The sequence below is a fragment of the Ceratotherium simum genome, chromosome 11, assembly GCF_057802395.1.
Source record: "Ceratotherium simum simum isolate JZ-2026a chromosome 11, ASM5780239v1, whole genome shotgun sequence".
In the NCBI taxonomy this organism is placed as follows: Eukaryota; Metazoa; Chordata; class Mammalia; order Perissodactyla; family Rhinocerotidae; genus Ceratotherium; species Ceratotherium simum.
In genome coordinates this window covers 14,131,905-14,151,016 of record NC_141910.1, presented here as the reverse complement: position 1 = coordinate 14,151,016, position 19,112 = coordinate 14,131,905, and the positions used below count along the sequence as shown (strand labels likewise).

The window sequence follows — 19,112 nt, the reverse complement described above, 5'->3', positions numbered from 1 at the left end:
ACAAGTAATTTTCTTTAGGAGCAATTAAAAATAGAGGGGTGATATCAGCAAGATGGTGGAATAGGAGGTCCCCCACCCATAGCCCCACTCAGCAACAATAATTTGGCAGCCATCCATGGACAAAAGTGCCTTTGTGGGAACTTTGGGATCCAGATAAGAGATTGTAAAACCCCAGTGGAGCCCAAGACCAAGGAGGGCTGTTTTGAGAAGGCAAGCCCATGCTCATGTGGCATACATGCTAAGTGTAGTCCCAGCTACAGACCCAGGAACAGACCCAAACTCCCTGTGAACTTAGCTACAGCCTGTTTGGCCTTACCACCAACACCATTTGCCAAAAGACCTGGCAGGAGTCATGCCCACCCACGCCTTGGGTATCAGGCCTACCAACCTTGGTCCCAGCTGTAAACCCTGAAGAGCTCCAGGACCAGGCTCTAGCCCCGCTTAGCCACCAATCCTGCCCACACACAACTGGGCAGGAGACATACCCATCCATGACCCTGAGGCAAGCCCTCCAGCCTCGGTCTGACTGAAAATACTGAAATAGCCCTGTAAATCAGCCCCAGGTCCACTCAGCCACAGGCTGGGAGTACTTCTGCCCACAGAGGGACATGCCTGGTCACACACCCATCCATGTACACAGGGGTAGGCCTGCCAATCCCAGTCTTAGTGCGGATCCTGAAGCACCCCCATAACCTGGCTCCAGCCCCTTGTAACCGTGGACAGGGAGTAGTCCTGCCTGCCCAGGGACCCAATGGGAGACACACCCATATGTGCCCCCAGAGGTAGGCCCACTGACCTTACTCTGACTGTGGATCTTGAAGTGGCTCTGGAACCTGGCTCTAGCTCCTCCCATCTATGGTCCAAGAGGGGCCCTGCCTACCCAGGACCCAGTGGGAGAGATGCCCGTCAGTGCCTCTGGAGCAAACCCTTGGTCCCAATGCAGGGCCTGAAGCAGCCCTGTGATTTCGCTCCAGCTTCTCTCAGCCATGGTCCAGGAGTAGTCCTGCCCACCCAGGGACGTGGGGGAAGACACCCAACTCTGTGACCCCAAAGGCAGGCCCACTAACACAAGGCTACATGGATCACAAAGAATCAGGCAAACAGGGCCGGCTCCGTGGCTTAGCGGTTAAGTGCGTGCGCTCTGATGCTGGCGGCCCGGGTTCGGATCCCGGGCACGCCCCAAGGCACCACTTCTTCGTCCCACGCGAGGCCGAGACCCACGTACAGCAACTAGAAGGATGTGAACCTATGACATACAACTATCTACTGGGGCTTTGGGGGGAAAAAAAATGAATAAATAAAATCTTTAAACAAAAAAAAAAAAAAAAAAGAATCAGGCAAACATGACACCAACAAAGGACACTAATAAAGTTCCAGTAGCCAAACCAAAACAATTGCGACCCACAAAATGCCTGACAAAGAGTTCAAAATATCATCTAAAAGAATTCAAAACATCATCTTAAAATCATATCATCTAAGAATATGATGTCCTCATCTTAAAGAAGCTCAATGAGATGCAAGAGAACACAGAGAGACAATGAAATGAAATCAGGAAACGAATCCACAAACAAAATGAGAAAATTAATAAAGAAACAGAAACTATAAAAAAAGAACCGAACAGAAATGCTGGAGCTGAAGAAAGAATACAATGACAGAACCGAAAAATTCAATAGAAAGCTTCAACAGCAGATTCAATCATGTAGAATAAAGAATCAGTGAATTCAAAGAGAGGTTATTTGAAATTAGAAAGAGGAACAAAAAGAATGAAAGTGTAAAGAAAGCATAAGAGACCTAAGGGATACCATTAAAAGAATAAATATACACATTATGGAAATCCCAGAAGGAGATGAGAAAAAAGGGGGCAGAAAACTTATTTAAAGAAATAATAGGGCCGGCGCGTGGCTTAGCGATTAAGTGCTTGTGCTCCGCTGCTGGCGGCCCGGGGTTTGGATCCCGTGCGCGCACCGACGCACCACTTCTCCGGCCATGCTGAGACCGCGTCCCACATACAGCAACTAGAAGGATGTGCAGCTATGACATACAACTATCTACTGGGGCTTTGGGGGAAAAATAAATAAATAAAATTAAAAAAAAAAAAAAAAAAAAAGAAATAATAGCTGAGGGGCCGGCCCCATGGCTTAGCGGTTAAGTGCGCGTGCTCCACTGCTGGTGGCCCGGGTTCGGATCCCGGGCGCGCACCGACGCACCGCTTCTCCTGCCATGCTGAGGCCACGCCCACATACAGCAACTAGAAGGATGTGCAGCTATGACCATACAACTATCTACTGGGGCTTTGGGGGAAAAAAATAAATAAACAAAATTATTAAAAAAAAAAAAAAAAAAGAAATAATAGCTGATATTGTCAGAATGGCTATAATTAACAACACAGGAAACAACAAGTATTGGAAAAGATGTGGAGAGAAGAGAACTCACATACACTGCTAGTGGGAGTGCAAACTGGTGCAGCCACTAGGGAAAACAGTATGGAGATTCCTCAAAAAATTAAGGATAGAACTACCATATGATCCAGGTATTCTATTGCTGGGTATTTATCCGAAGAACATGAAAACACCAATGCATAAGGATACATGCACCCCTGTGTTCATTGCAGCGTTATTCACAATAGCCAAGACTTGGAAGCAACCTAAATGCCCATCAAGGGATGAATGGATAAATAAGATGTGGTATATATACACAATGGAATACTACTCAGCCATAAGAAACGATGAAATCCAGCCATTTGTGACAACATGGATGGACACTGAGGGTCTTATGCTAAGTGAAATAAGTCAGAGGGAGAAGGTCAAATACCATATGATCTTACTCCTAAGTAGAAGATAAAAACAACAACAAACACATAGAGATAGAGATTGGATTGGTGGTTACCAGGAGGAAAGGAGGAGGAAGGAGTGTGAAAGGAATGATTAGGCACATGTGTGTGGTGATGGATTGTAATTAGTATTTGGGTGGTGAACATGAAGTAATCTATGCAGAAATAGAAGTATAATGATGTACACCCAAAATTTATACAATGTTATAAACCAATGTTATCACAATAAAAAAAAAGAAAGAATAGCTGAAAAGCTCCCAAATATTAGAAGGAATATGGACTTCCACATACGTGAAGCTCAAAGGACCCAAAACAAAATCAACCAAAAGAAGATTATAGTAAGATATATTATAATCAATTTGTCACAAGTCAAAGGCAAAAGAGAATTTTGAAAGCAGCAAGAGAAAAGCTGAAATTGCAGTGTAGGAGGGAGTGAGATGATATATTCAAAGCGCTCAAAGAAAAACACTGCCAACCAAGAATACTATATCTGGTAAAGCTGTCCTTCAGAAATGAAGTAGAGACAAAGATTTTTCCTGGATAAACAAAAGCAGAGGGTTTTCATCACCACTAGACATACCTTACAAGAAATGCTAAGGAGAGTTCTTCAAATTGAAATAAAAGGAAATGAAATGTATGAAAGTATAAAACTCACTGGTAAAAGCAAATATACAGTCAAATTCCAAACAGTATGATACTCTAATAGATGTGTATAAGTCAGTTTGAACTCTAGTATAGAAGTTAAAAGACAAAAACATTAAAATAACTACACAAATACCTCAAAGATATTGCGGGCTTGGTTCCAGACCACCGCAATAAAGCAAATATCGCAATAAAGTGAGTCACACGAATTTTTTGGTTTCCTAGTGCACATAAATTTGTCTGCACTATACTTTATTAAGTGTGCAATAGCATTATGTCTAAAGGAACAACGTATATACCTTAATTAAAAAATACTTTATTGCTAAAAAATGCTAACCATCATCTGAGCCTTAGGCAAGTTGTAATCTTTTTAGCTGGTGGAGGATCTTATAAAAAATGCAATATCTGTAAAGCACAATAAAATGAGGTGTGCCTGCAGAGGTGCAATAATTTGTTAATGGATATGTAATACAAAAAGATGTAAAAGATAACATTATTAGCATAAAACACATCAGGGGAAAGAAGAAAAAGTGTAGAGTTTTTGTATACAATTGAAGTTATCAGTTTAAAAGAGACTGTTATAACAATAAGATGCTTTATGTAAACCTCATGGTAAACACAAAAACTTCTAGTAGATAAATAAAAGTTAAAGAGAAAGGAATCAAAGCATACTACTGCAAAAAATCAACAAATCACAAAGGAAGACAGCAAGAGAGGAAGAAATAAAGGAAATATAAAAGCCAGAAAACAATTAACAAAATGGCAATAATAAGTTCTTATCTATCAATAATTACTTTAAATACAAGTGGATTAAATTCTCAATCAAAATACACAGTGTGGCTGAATGGATAAAAAAACAAGATTCAACAATATGCTGCCTATAAGAGACTCACTTTAGGACACACACAGGCTGAAAGTGAAGGGATAGAAAAAGAGATCCATGCTAATGTTAACCAAAAGAGAGCAGGGTTTGCTAAACTTATATCAAACAAAATAGACTTTCAGTCAAAATCGGTCACAAGACACAAGGAAGGTCATTATATAATGAGAAAAGGGTCAATTAATCAAGAGGTATAAGAATTGTAAATATATATGCATCCAACATTGGAGTATCTAAATACATAAAAAAAATATTAATAGAACTGAAGGGAAAAATTGACAGTAATGCATTAATAGTGGGGGACTTTAATACTCCACTTTCATCAATGGATATATGATCCAGACAGAAAATCAATATGGAAATAGCAGACAAATAACATTATAGACCAAACGGACCTAACAGACATATACACAACATTCCATCCAACAGCAGCAGAATACACATTCTCTTGTATTGAGAGTCTTGTGTTTAAGAGAAGTAAATGTTTTTATACGTATTATGCCTTCCATCCTATGTTATAACGCCCCCATGACAGTTATGATGGTCAAAGTGATCTCTGTCACTCCAAGTTATAAGGCAAATTTAGTCCAGGAAATAAGGTAAATGGCAACCAAAGAATAAAAGGCAGCTGTAAAATCCCCCAGAATTGAATATTTACTTTATTTTATTTTATTATTATTTTTTTTTGGTGAGGAGATCAGCCCTGTGCTAACATCTGCCAATTCTCCTCTTTGTTTGCTGAGGAAGACTGGCCCTGGGCTAACATCCGTGCCCATCCTCCTCCACTTTATATGGGACGCTGCCACAGCATGGCTTGCCAAGCAGTGCGTTGGTGCGTGCCCGGGATGCGAACCGGCGAACCGCGGGCCGCATCAGCAGAGCGTGCACACTGAACTGCTTGCGCCACCAGGCCGGCCCCTTGAATATTTACTTTAAATTGTCAGTGTTAAACATATCAGAGGGAGTTTTCGGGCAAAAACTTAATACAGTCAAGCAAGAAAAAGACTTCTGAACAATTTACTCACACTATCCCTTTACCATATTACTTTTCCTCCAAAAGAGGATAGAAAAAGTCACTATGCAATGAACTTATAATAATTTATATACAGTAACATACCTAACAGTATGTTAACCTCTCTCTGCCTCACTTTCCTCCACTGTAAAAATAAAGTATACTTCCTACTAACTCATAGGTGAGTACTATTTTGAATTTTACAGACGTTATAACATATTTGTAAGGTGTTTATAAGAATTTTCACCAATGCCTGAAACTTTGTTTTTAAGAAAAATAGTTATTAATAGAAAATAAGGTGCTGAAAATGATTCTCTGATTTCTAGTTTAGGTGAATGGTGATATTCACTGAGAAGAAGAGGTTCTTTTAGAAAGCCAATCCTGATGACTATTCTCCCCTAAATTCTTTAAGATGAATTAAGTGTTCTTCTAGCTGTTTTGAAAGTACACTATACATATTACAACACTCACCATGGTATATTTTAACTGTTTATTTTTATGTCTATTATCCTTAGTAGATACTAACAACATCTGAGGGCAAAGAACTGTGTCTTTTACTTCTGCATTCCCAGTAATCGGGATGTATGTGGTATATAAATAGGCTCAATATATGTTAGCTAAATAATTAAACTTAAAGGAGATATGGGTACCTTTAACAAGTCCAGAGAATATTTGGAAAGAAGAGTATTTCCAAGGGATTTTACCTGCTACTCCCCTAACTGGCCTTAAAATTTCATCAAGTAGAATGTAAAAACTAGTATGCTATACTACTCTTTTCTAATGAACTCTCACTAACAGAAAGTGTTGAAACACAAATATGTAAAGAAAATAGCGAATAAAATAAGTAATATAAACAAAAACAAATTATGCAAAAGTTCCCACCTTTCCCTTCACCATGACTATATAAATACAGCAGTGCCATGCTGTGAAGGGCTAATATCAAGACTTTCAAAATCAGATCTGAAGGGAATATTGAAAAGTTTTCAGAGTTTTTCTATATACAGAGTCACAGTCTCAGTATTTGTTACATTTCCACTATTTCATACTATACCTTAGATGAAGATCTTCTGAAAACTTCAGACAGGCGTAGATAAATTCTTTAATTTGGTTGTAAACTTTTGGCACAAATTCAGAGAAAGGAAACTTTTTTGGAAATGGTTGCTGTAAAACCAAGAATTAATGAAAGCAAGTCACAAACCAACATACATTGAAGATACTTATAAATTAATTAAAATGCAAATGGAATTTTCTTCCACATTCTAAACTGTCTGCTTAACCGCCTCAAATTTAAGAAAATATCTCCAAAAGTCTCCTGATACAAAAGAATAAGTTATAAATTTAAATAAACAATAATTCAAATGTCCTTCAACAAATGAAGAGATTAAACTGCGGTACATATTCAACAATAAAAAGAAATGAACTATTGATACATGCAATGACTAGGATGAAACTCAAAAGCATTATGCAGAGTGAAAGAAGCCAGTCTCAAAAGATTATATACTGTATGATTCCATTTATATGGCATTCTGGAAAAGGGGAAAGTAGACGGATAGCAACCAGACTGGTGGTAGCCAAAGGCTAGGGGGTAGGGAGGAGGACTGATTAAAAAGGAGCAGCATGAGGGACTTTTGGTGGATGATGGAACTGTTCTGTATCATTATTGTGGTGGCAGACACATGACTCAATGCGTTGTCAAAACCAATAAAACTATATAGGACACAGGGTAAATTATACTGTATGTTTTGGGGATAAAATGTTCTAAGAGTATAAGAAAAGCACTTATTTCAAAGCATAAACCAAACTGGAATGCTCCCAGCAATCCCCCAAACACTTAGAGGTAAGACGGACCCCAAAGCCATCTACTGATTCCCAAAACAAGAACTTCTGTTCTTCTGGGCCCAAAAAACATCCTTTGAAGGTCTTCTAGAATTCTAACTCATGGAGTTGGAGGCAATGCTTTTAATGAGACTGATACAATGAAAGCTTTTATAGGATGCCAAATCAAACAAAGAAGTTTATTTAAAGTATTCCTTACCTTTTCCAGCTCTATATCTTGGAATGGGAATTGTCCTACCACCTTTTTATACATCTCTTCAGTTGTTACTGGTATAGGACTATAGTTGTCAGAATCAAGTATGTTTCTATAAAGAAAATAAGGGAGGGAAGAAAAGAGGGAAGAAAAGAAGGGTGGGTTAATCATTGTAGTGATCACAACTAATTTTCAGGTGAACTCTAATGGTTATATATATATATATATATATATATATATATATATCACAACCCACAATGAACGTTCCTCAGTCCCTATTCTATTTCTTCTACAATACAGCTATTTGCTTTCAGGTAAGAGCATCTTTAAAAGAAGACAGAAAGAAAAATACACTCTGAAACAAATGGAACATAATTATAAACATGATTTCATAGTATTTGAGATTTACAAATGAGACAGAAAATTTTAAGCCAACATGTTGAAGCCTTAAGGCAAGTGAGAAGTAAACAACAAAAGAATGCGTGCTCCGGAAAAAGCAAAGAGGTTTTTTTGCGTGTTTTTTAAAATAAGATATATTTGATTATGCTCTTTAATCCTGTACTAGATCTTCTATTCTAACCTTAAAAATGGGCAAATGAGGAAAACTACTTCTATAATAATCCAAATTATCTTCATTTCCTTCATCTACTGCTGTGCATTAACCATGAATTTTTTTCATTCATAGGTGCTTGCTCCTTAACTAAACTGAGGGATCTCTAAAAGCAGAAACTATACTACTAAAATCAAAACAGAAACTTACTGAAGGTATCAGATGAGAAGCTTTTAAGACCATGGATATATCACATTATTAACTTTTAAGATTCCTATAGAGATAATCCTCCCCTAAATTGTACCATTAGATAAATCCGGTTTTTAGAAATACAAATGTTTATATTAATAAAAAAATCAGTTAGCTAAGTGATGATCAGAGATAGGTTCATAAACTGTGAAGAGTCAGATTAAAGGAACAAGGTAAGATCTCAAAGCTGTAAAATCTGAAAACAGGGTAAGTTGATCCGGGGAATGGGTCTTGCGGTAAGCAAGAAGATCACTTTAAGCAAAGCAGTAAAGGGTTCAAAAGGAGAAGAAACTCAAGTGAGTTGACATGGGTTGTATGCCAGGAAAACAGCACAAGGAGACATTATGAGTGGGAGGTATAACGGAATAGCTTTCTTATTATTGTATGTATGTTGCAAAAACAATTTAAATGATATGCTTTAAACGTTGGATTGTAATAGGCCCCTTCTTTGTGTGAGGAGAAGAAAGAAGAATAGGAATCACATGAATAAGTGTTCAAAAAAGGTTCCAGAAAAGCCTAAATTATTCAAAAGGGCTCAAAAGCCACTACCTTATAAGTGAGCAGTAGAATAGGCATGATCCTCAAAAACCTATGTATTTATAATAAGAATACCTAAGATGATCTGGATGGTCTGAACCAAGGTATTTAACACTTATTGAAAGGATCAAAAAAACCAAAATGGAGTTTGGGGACTCCCCACTTAGTAGACACTAATACACTGAGACTGGATATCTTGAGAACTTTATTTGGGACATCACTACAATCTACTTGAATCCTGAATCATAACCTGGATCACAGCTAGAAAATATAGGCCGCATATACTTGTTGCTTATAACATCTGAAAAACCTTAGGTCTAAACATACATGTGTGCACAAATGCACATGCACACACACACACACACACACACACACGACTATAGATAATTTCTCACCTGAAAATACCTCCCCACTTCTTCAGCAGAGTTTCACTATATTGATCTCTGATTTCTAACAGCATGTCAAAAAGCTGATTTACAGGAAAACCATACACCTGAAACACAATAAGAAAACGGCTTCATTTTATAAGATGACCTTTTTTAGCAACATGAGAGAGATTAGGCACTGAAAGATATTTTTGTTCTTTGGCCAAGAATTTAAATGAAATCATGGGGCTGGCCCCGTGGCTTAGCGGTTGGGTGCGCGCGCTCCACTGCTGGCGGCCCGGGTTTGGATCCCGGGCGCGCACCGACGCACCGCTTCTCTGGCCGTGCTGGGGCCGTGTCCCACGTACAGCAACTGGAAGGATGTGCAACTATGACATACAACTATCTACCGGGGCTTTGGGGGAAAAATAAATAAATAAAATTATAAAAAAAAAAAGACTGCCTTATAAATGAAATCATGATAGGAGAATCTTTCATTTCCATCTAATGTCTAGTGTGTTTCTCTCAAAAATTAAAAGATACATACCAAAATATCTAAGCCAGCCAGAAAAAAATTAAAAGATGAAAATTAAAATGAATATATACTTGTCGGCTAAGTTCTCCCTACAACCCCTCCTGTAACTCTCAGCAACCTTCAGGAGTAGGAAAAGAAATTGAAAATGCTACCAATCTCACTTCTAATGCTGTTCTATTGGATATAACATGTGGTTCAAATCAATAATCATTATTCAAGATGGTAGCTAAGAATCTCCAAAATCACTCAGGCACCATACCTGAATTAAGGACCTTTTGAAAAACTAAGGTAGTGAGTGGTTCAATTAATTGATTTGCTCTGAGATAAAAAATGGGATGGGAACTACTTATGAGTACATAATTGGTCAAGGTGATGACCAGGAAATGCTATAAAGAGATAAAAAGATCTAGCTGTAGGAAAAGAAGAAACACAACTAAAAACTTAGAGGTACTTATTCAAGCTTAGGTAGACAACGAAAAGACAGAGAGCTGAATAAATATTAATCTAGATATCTACGTATGTAAACAGAAGTCACAAACCTGAAGTGTGTCAGCAAAAAGCACAATGAGGTTCTTCAAATCTAACACGAGGTTTGGATCAGAGCAATAAGACTAAAGGAAACAAAAGACAAAGAGGAAAAGGACCTTTATTATTAAAAATAAAACTAAATTTTGATTTATTTAATTGTTTAATGCTTCACCTGTTGAAGATGCCCTAGAAAGGGTCCAATTCTTTCCTGGTTTAAGGTAACACCAGATTCAGCCAGGGAAGAGCTGAGTAGAGACTCCAATAAGCAATGATCTACATTTTTAACACTTGGAAATTTTAAAACACACTACTAAACAACTCTTCAGTTAAAGAAGAAATCAAAATTGACATTGCAGATTATTTTTAAATGAACAATGAAACACTTCATACCAAAACCTATGAAATGGAACCATATTCAAAATAAATTTATATCTTTATATGCAAACATTAGAAAACACAAAAGACAGAAAATAAACTAACCACTCAACTCATGAAGCTAGGCCAAAAAAGCCAAAATAAACCATAAATAAGTGAGAAAACAAAAGTGATAAAATTAAAAGCAGAAATTAGTAACATAGAGAACACATGAAAGATTTGATCAATTAAACTAACAGCTCAAGTTAAAAATAAAATCAGTAAAGTAGACAAATCTTAGGCAAGTCTGATTAAACAAGAAAGAGAAAACAAAACTAAACAATACAAGGAATACAAGAGAAAATAAACATAAACACAGAGGAAAATAGAAATCACAAATGAAGTCCATGTACAAGCTCTTATCAACAAATTGGAAAACTGAAATGACATGGAAGGTAGCTTCCGTAGGCAGCATACAAAAGATGTATATGTCACTATGAAGAAAGTTCAGTGACTTTGATATTCAAATCCTCTTAATTATAGTTTTGTTATTTGCTTTCTGCTTGATCTCTCAATTCCTGAAAGAGGTGTGCTGAATTCTCCCACGATGGTGTGGTTCATCAGTTTCTCTTCTTACTAACATGTTTAGTTTTGTTTTATACATATTGATGCTTGTTGTCCCCTGTAAAAAGGCTATTGCCTTTTGGGTAGGTTAAAACTAATATCACTACAAAATGTTCCTCTCTTCTCCCATTTAATAGTCTTCAACTTCAATTCTATTTGCCTTGGAGAATACCGCCTTTCTACTCCTCTTTAATTTTAATCTTTTTAGGTCACCTTAATTAATGTATGAGTATCTCTTAGTAATCAGACTATAAAACTTTCTTACTCTATAACATTTCCTGTGATTATGACATATTTGGACCTATTCCAGCCATGTCATTTTAAGTTTCCCTTTCCAATAATTTCTTCTTTCCTTTTTACTTCCTTTCATGTTTTTCACCAAATGAGTTCTTTTAATTAAGGTACAGTAGTTATTAATAAGTTATATACTTTCTGCTCACTGATTACTTGAAATACTCTAGAGTTTTCATCAAAAAAACTTTTTAAACATTAAATCTCTCCTTTTGTACGAATTCTTAATAGCATTAAACTTTACAAATAATCAAATAACCGGTTATTTAGATATATCTGTGAGTTTTGCTCATTTTTCTGCACGCAATTTATTTAATCCTACCCCATCATATATTTTGGATTTCTTTTTCATTTTTTGTAGAACCTAATAATACAGGATGGGTAAAGACTAAACTTTGAATCCCTATATGTTTGAAAATGCCTTTCTTTTGCCCTCAAACTAAAATACAAAATTTCAGATGTGAGAAAATTGTCTCCCATCAATTTACCCTGCTTGATTCAATGCAGCCTTTCAATTTTAAGAATCCGGTCTTTCTTCATTGCAGGGAAATTTCCATCTTTTATTTCTTTAATTATTAAAGTCTCTCCTTTGTGATTATCCTATCTTTCTATTAGATACAACCAAAATCAATTATCCATATTTCTTAACTTTCCTTTCATATTTTCCATCTCTTTGTGTCTTTGCTTCATATTTTGGGATATATATTTGACTTTATCTTCTTGACCACAAAAATAGCCAATTTTATCTATTTAATCTGTAAATTAAATTTCTCTATTCTATTTGAATTAAACCTCTATCATAGATTTCCAAGAAAGCAATTTTATCTTTGATTTCTGCCCTTCTTTGGCTTGCTTGCTTCCTTTTCCTCTTTCCTACACTTTTTTAAATTGTGAGTACCGTATACATAAAGAAAAAAAAGAATAAACCTATATGTACTATTTTACCAGGCAAGCAAAACTGAACAGCACCAGCATGCCAGAAGCTCCCAGATGCTCTAATCACAACTCCTTTTCAGGGCCGGCCTGGTGGCTTAGTGGTTAAGTGAGCGCACTCCGCTACTGGCGGCCTGGGTTCGGATCCTGGGCGCACACCCACGCACCGCTTCTCCGGCCATGTTGAGGCCGCATCCCACATACAGCAATTAGAAGGATGTGCAACTATAATGTACAACTATCTACTGGGGGTTTGGGGGGGAAAAAAAAAAGGAGGAGGATTGGCAATAGACGTTAGCTCAGAGCCGGTCTTCTTCAGCAAAAAGAGGAAGATTGGCATGGATGTTAGCTCAGGGTTGATCTTCCTCACAAAAAAAAAAAAAAAAAAACTCCTTTCCTTCCCACTAAGGGAAATAATATCATGACTTTTATGATAATCATTTCCATGTCTTTCCTGAGTTTTTTTGTTTCTTTGTATTTTTTAACTTAATAGACTTTACTTTTTAGAGCGGTTTTGAGTTGACAGATAAACTGAGCAGCAAGTACAGAATTCCCATATACTCCTTCACACATATACTCATACACAGTTCCCTCTACTGTAATATCTTGCATTAGTGTGGTACATTTGTTACAACTGATGACCCAATATTGACACATTATCATTAACGAAAGTCCATAGTTTATATTAGGGTTTACTCTTTATGTTGTATATTCTATGGGCTTTAACATATGTATAATGATATATTCCGCCATTACAATATCATAGAGAATCATTTCACTGTCCTAAAAATCCCCAGCACTCCACTTACTCATCCTTCCATCCCTCTCTCGAATCCTGGTAACACCCGATCTTTTTACTGTCTCCACAATTTTGCCTCTTCCAGAATGTCATACAGTTGGAATCATAAAGTATGTAGCCTTCTCAGATTGGCTTCTTTTACTTAGCAACGTGAATTTAAGCTTCCTCCATGTCTTTTTGTGGATTGAAAGCTTATTCCTTATTTCTTTGTACCATTGAATAATATTCAATTATATGGATGTACCTAAGTTTGTTTATCCATTCACCTACTGAAGGACATCTTGGTTGATTCCAAGTTTTGGCAATTACCAATAACTGCTAGAAACATGCATGTTAACATTTTGTGTTAACATAAGTTTTCTACTCATTTGGACAAATATCTAGAGTACACCTGCTGGATCATATGATAAAACTATATTTAGTTTTGTAAGAATTGCCAAACTGTCTCCTAAGCTAGCTGCATCAGTTTCCATTCCCATCAGCAATAAGAGTTCCTGTTCCATTCCCTCCAGCATTTGGTGTTGTCAGTGTTTTAGATTTTAGCCATTCTAATAGGTGTGTAGCAGCATCTCATTGTTTTTTTAATTTGCAATTCCCTGATGATGTATGATGTGGGGATTTTTTTTGTATGCTTACTTGCCATCTGTATATCTTCTTTGGTGAAGTGTCTGTTCAGAACTTTTGCTCACTTTTAAATTGGGTTGTTTGTTTGCATATTGTTGAGTTTTAAAAGTTCTTTGTGTCTTTTCGAGACCAGTCCTTTATCAGATCTGCATTTTGCAAATATTTTCTCCCAGTATGTGGCTTGTCAGTTCATTCTTTTAATTTCATTGCTTTGTAACCACCTAAATATTCAGAGTTACTCATTATTTTCTTTCTCAACATCACATAAATGGAAATAAACTGTAAGTATCATTTTCTGTTTTGCTTCTATCATTTAACATTATACTTGTGAAATTCATCTATGCTACTGTATATAGCTATAGTTTGGTCATTCTCATGCTGTACAGCATTCCATGTTATGAGTTTAACTCAGATTATTCATTTTATTACTGAGGGAAATTTAAGTCCTTTCTAATTTTGAAAATTCAACAACGCTGGAATGAATATTCTTGCACATGTATTATGGTGCATTAGGGCAAGTTTCTCGAGGGAATATAGTTAAGGAAAAGAATTGGTGGTTCATGGGGATCTTCAATTTCACATGATAATGTCAAACTTTTTCAAAGGGTTTTACCAATTTAGACTCATTCCCTTACTAGTATATAAGAGTTCTGATTGCTTCATATCTTTATCAACATTTGTATTGTCAATTCTTGCATAACACTATCTCATTTGGTTTTAATTTGCATTTCACTGATACACTAAGGTTGAGCACCTTTCACATGTTTCTCAACCAGGTGGATTCCTTCTTTAGTGAAGTATCTGTTTAAATCTTTTGATCACTTTTTCTATTGAGATGTCTGTCTTTATTGTAATGATGTGTAGAAATTCTTTATATATTCTATGCTAGTTCTTTGCTGATTTTATGTGTTGCAAATATCATTTCTTACTATGTGGCTTATTTTTTCCATTATCTTTTGTTTTTTGTTTTTTTTCTTACAGTTTTAATGTAGCTTAATGTTTAACATATGTATCTTTTCCTTTATGGTTAGTGCTTTTCAGATTTTAGTTAGGAACTCCTTCCATATCCTGAATCACAAAGATATTCCCTTATATTATCTACTAAAAGATTTACAGTTTAACCTTTCACAGTTTGATGTGTTACCCACCTGAAACTCATTTTTTGGTATATTATTTCCCCCATACTGAGCGTCAACTGTCCCAGTACTATTCATTGAAAAGTCTGTCCTCTACCCACTGACCTGCAATGTCATCTCTTTTATAAACATCAAGGATCTGTTTGGAAGCCCTTTTTTCTGTTCTCATTATCTACCCAATGACAATACAAGAGTGTCTTAAATTAATATGATTTTTAAATTAAATCTCAATATCTGGTAGAGGAAAGCCATCTACCTTATTCTGAGTCTTAAGGAGTCTCTTACCTGTTCTTGGTCTTTGTACTGACTTAAAAATATTACAATCAGGTTGCAAAGTATTCATCCTCCCCAAAATAAAACTATTGAGATTCTGATTGGCACTGAATTAATTTTTTTTTTTTTGCTGAGGAAATGTCGCCCTGAGCTAACATCCGCTGCCAATCTTCCTCTTTTTGTATGTGAGCCACCACCACAGCATGGCCACTGACAGACAGGTGGTGTAGGTCTGCACCCAGGAGCTGAACCCAGGCTGCCAAAGCAGAGTGCACTGAAGTTAACTACTAGGCCACTGTGGCTGGCCCTAAATTAAATTTATAGATGAATTTTGAGAGAAGTGATATCTACAATAGCTCTTCCAATCAATGAATATGGTATATCTCTCAATTTTTTTTAGGTCTTGTTTAATTCATTTTAGTCTCTTAATAACATTTTAGAATCTTCTCCACAGAGGTCTTGAACACCTTCTGTTAAATACATTTCTGCTACATTTGATTTCTGCTATTGCGTCAATTTTATCTTTTAAAAATTTTAATATCTCAACTTTTATTCCTGGTTTATAGAAAGACAACTGATTTTGTATAAGGATTTTGTATCCAGGAAACTTTCTAACCTCTTCTATTGATTATAATAATTTTTCTGTAAATTCCTTTGGATTTTCAATGTACAAAAATATATCATCTGCAAAAAGGGCAATTTTATTTCTTCTTATCAAAGGTTTATTTATTTTTCTGCCCTACAACACTGGATATGACTTCAAGTACAATACAAAATAGCAGTGATGGTAATTAAATGATATTTGTTATAGGTTTTTGAGGATCACTTTTATCAGTCTAAGGAAATTCTCTTATGTTTCTAACTTACTAATAGATTCTACCATAAATTTACGGTGTGTTTTATTACTTGCTTTTCTGTACCTATTGAAATGATTATATAATTTTTAATCTATTAATGTGTTAAATTACATTAATAGACTTTGTAATATTAAACTTTATATTAGCAAGCTTGCTTTTGTGACTATAAACTCAATATATTAATGTTGTTTATAAATTGCTGGATTCTGTTTTCTAGTATTTACTTAGGATTCCTGATCTATATTTATGAGTTTATGAGTTCTTATACTATCCTCACCTGGTTTCATTATCAAAATTACACACACTTCATAAAATGAGTTGGTGTTTCCTCTTTTCTGTGTTTATGTAAGGTAGGAATTGAAGATAAAACCTCCTGGACCTGGCGATTTCTTTGAGGGAAGAATTTTCACTGCTTTTTCTTTTACTTCTGGTTCAACCCTTAACCTGAAAGGAATAGTCCTTTCCAACTTAATGTGAGGAGGGCACCATATTAGGCTCTCCATCTTGGGTAGGCCCAAGAGCCTGTCAAAATCTATGTTCAAATTGTCTGTACTAACAAGGGACCTCAAGGCAAAGGCAGCTTAAGTGTTTAGCCTACCTCTCTGGACTCTCAATTTCCCTTTGATTTGGCCTGATAATTCCTTAATATCCTGACTATGCACTTGAGACCTGAAGAACATCTTATATATACACATAAAGCAGCATTTCTAGTTGTTTCCAGCTGAAGAGTTGGCATGAATAACATAGCCTCCTATATTCCTAAAATCAGAAATAATTATTACTTTCAAGTTTTTCTACTAGTCCATGAATTATTTGTATTTTCTAAAGAATAGTTATTCTATTTGTTTATTGTTGTCTTCTATTTGATGTAATTGGTTTTCCTACATTTTATGACTCTTGACTGTCTGTTCATGTTTTGGAATAAAGGACTAGGTTGATTAGTATGGATAACTGGTATGGGTTTCATCCTCTGCAGTTTTAAGCCTGTTTCCCAAGAAACTGACTATAGGCTCTTTGTAAGTGAGTGGGGTAGATGAATCACCTTGTTCAACAGTAGCACTAAAGAATTTCACTGACCATGCTACTGTCTCTTTATGTAGACAGTAAGGTTGGCCAAAGGAATTGGGTAAGCAGCTGGCTGGCCAAGGTTTTTGGAAAGTAGACCTCTAAATAATTTCCCTTATGATTTCTCCTAGGCCCATTTCTGCTCATTGTATTTATTGACTGAATTTACAGTGCTCCTAGATTCCATTTGGAAGAATGTCTCCTACTTTGACAATACCCCCCTCTACCATATTTAACGTAATATTTTCTTTTCTCAGGTTCAGTCATTACTCTGATTCCTTCTGTTTTCTAAGTTCAAAGAAATTTTTCAAAACTTCTGGCCTATGCATGGTACTTCATAGAGTTTCTCTTTTTAGTTTGTTTCCCCCTCATGTTATTTCAATGAGATTTTTGGTTAGGAGATCTGGAAGACACATATGCTCAGTATAACCTTTCACTCAAAAAAACTTAAAATCCGTATATATGGGAGGGAGATGGGTATCAATGTGAGTATGCATAAAACCTCTGTCACAGTGCATGCTCTTGTCCACCTATCACATAACAAGAAAAAATGTTCAATATCAATATCTATAAAACGTGAGGTTTTTTGGCCACACAGGATTACATTGTTCCATAATTTTGAATCTTAAAAAATACCTTTTCAGTATTATCAAATGATCTGTTCATCATATTTTTTTTTTTTCGTGAGGAGGATCAGCCCTGAGCTAACATCCGATGCCAATCCTCCTCTTTTTTTTCTGAGGAAGACTGGCCCTGGGCTAACATCCGTGTCCATCTTCCTCCACTTTATATGGGATGCCACCACAGCATGGCTTGAGAAGCGGTGCGTCAGTGCACGCCTGGGATCCGAACCTGCGAACCCTCGGGCCGCCAAAGCAGAGCGCACGCACTTAACCGCTGCGCCACTGAGCCGACTCCTGTTTATCACATTATTAACAATCATATTAGGAATTATATTAGCAGATCTTCTAATACTGAACCATTCCTGATGTGACGTCTCCTTTGTATTATTATTATATTTTAGCAATATGCTCAATTTGAATTCTAAGTCAGATGGATTGAGTGAAATCTTTATCATGTTTTGAAACCACCATTGAGAATATTGTACACATTAATATCTGAAATACTATATCTTTCAAAATGTTTCCAATTTATGCAATGACTAATAATTCAATCAGAAAAAGTAAAGAGTAGTTTTAAATAGTGACATAGAAAATAAGAAAAATATATAGATTTTTAATAAACAAATAACCTAGTCACTCAGATATAGTGTTTGTTTTTGAGATTTGTTTTGATGTTTGGGTTGTTCTTATTTTGTTTTGCTTGCTGGCTAATATGATACAATAAATATTGTCATGAAATAGAATTAGCATCTGTGGCATCAACTACTTTGTCTCATAATGGATAAAATGGTTCAATGAGTAAATGTGTGTGATGCTGAGTTATGTTTTAATAGCTATGTTGAGATACAATTCCCATATCATACAACTCATCCATTTAAAGTATATAATTCAATGGTTTTTTTTAGCTTTTTGTATATTCGCAGATATGTGCAAACATAACCATAGTCAATTTTAGAATACTTTCTTCACCTCAAAGAGAAACCCCTTGCCAGTTAAGCTGTCACCTCCTTAGTCCTCCTACCCACTTTCAGCCCTAAGCAACCTCTAGTCTACTTGCTACCTCTATAGATTGATGCTGAACTATTGGGGGGAAAAAAAGAGGAGGTATTTTGTCATTTATTTTTCAGTTCAAAAGAACATACAGTAGATCTACAAAGAAAAACTCCCTTAAGATTAATTTTCTCCATAGACATACACTTTATTTGGTACACTTGGAAAGTGTCCTACTCTTAATGACATCAAATACGACTTTCCTGCTGAAGGAGTTCTACAGATTTGTCACATTCTCAAATGTATTAGCCACACACAAAAAGTTAAGAAGCACTGCTTTACAAAAAAGAAACAGCTTGAAAGAAATCTAAGTTTTCTAAAAGAAC

General features: G+C 36.0%; 1 protein-coding gene across 6 annotated transcripts in view; it reads right to left on the bottom strand.

Annotated features, from left to right (window-relative positions):
* EXOC6B (exocyst complex component 6B) overlaps window positions 1–19,112 on the bottom strand; it is a 596,645-nt gene that overhangs the window by 268,955 nt on the left and 308,578 nt on the right. For all 6 annotated transcript variants that reach the window (XM_087436583.1, XM_004435543.3, XM_014791430.2 and 3 more), the window contains 4 exons: window positions 10,169–10,240; window positions 9,125–9,222; window positions 7,400–7,505; window positions 6,416–6,525 (listed from right to left, as the gene is read on the bottom strand). In XM_087436583.1, coding sequence (XP_087292709.1) covers window positions 6,416–6,525; window positions 7,400–7,505; window positions 9,125–9,222; window positions 10,169–10,240 — 386 coding nt within the window. The remainder of the gene's footprint in view (window positions 1–6,415; window positions 6,526–7,399; window positions 7,506–9,124; window positions 9,223–10,168; window positions 10,241–19,112) is intronic.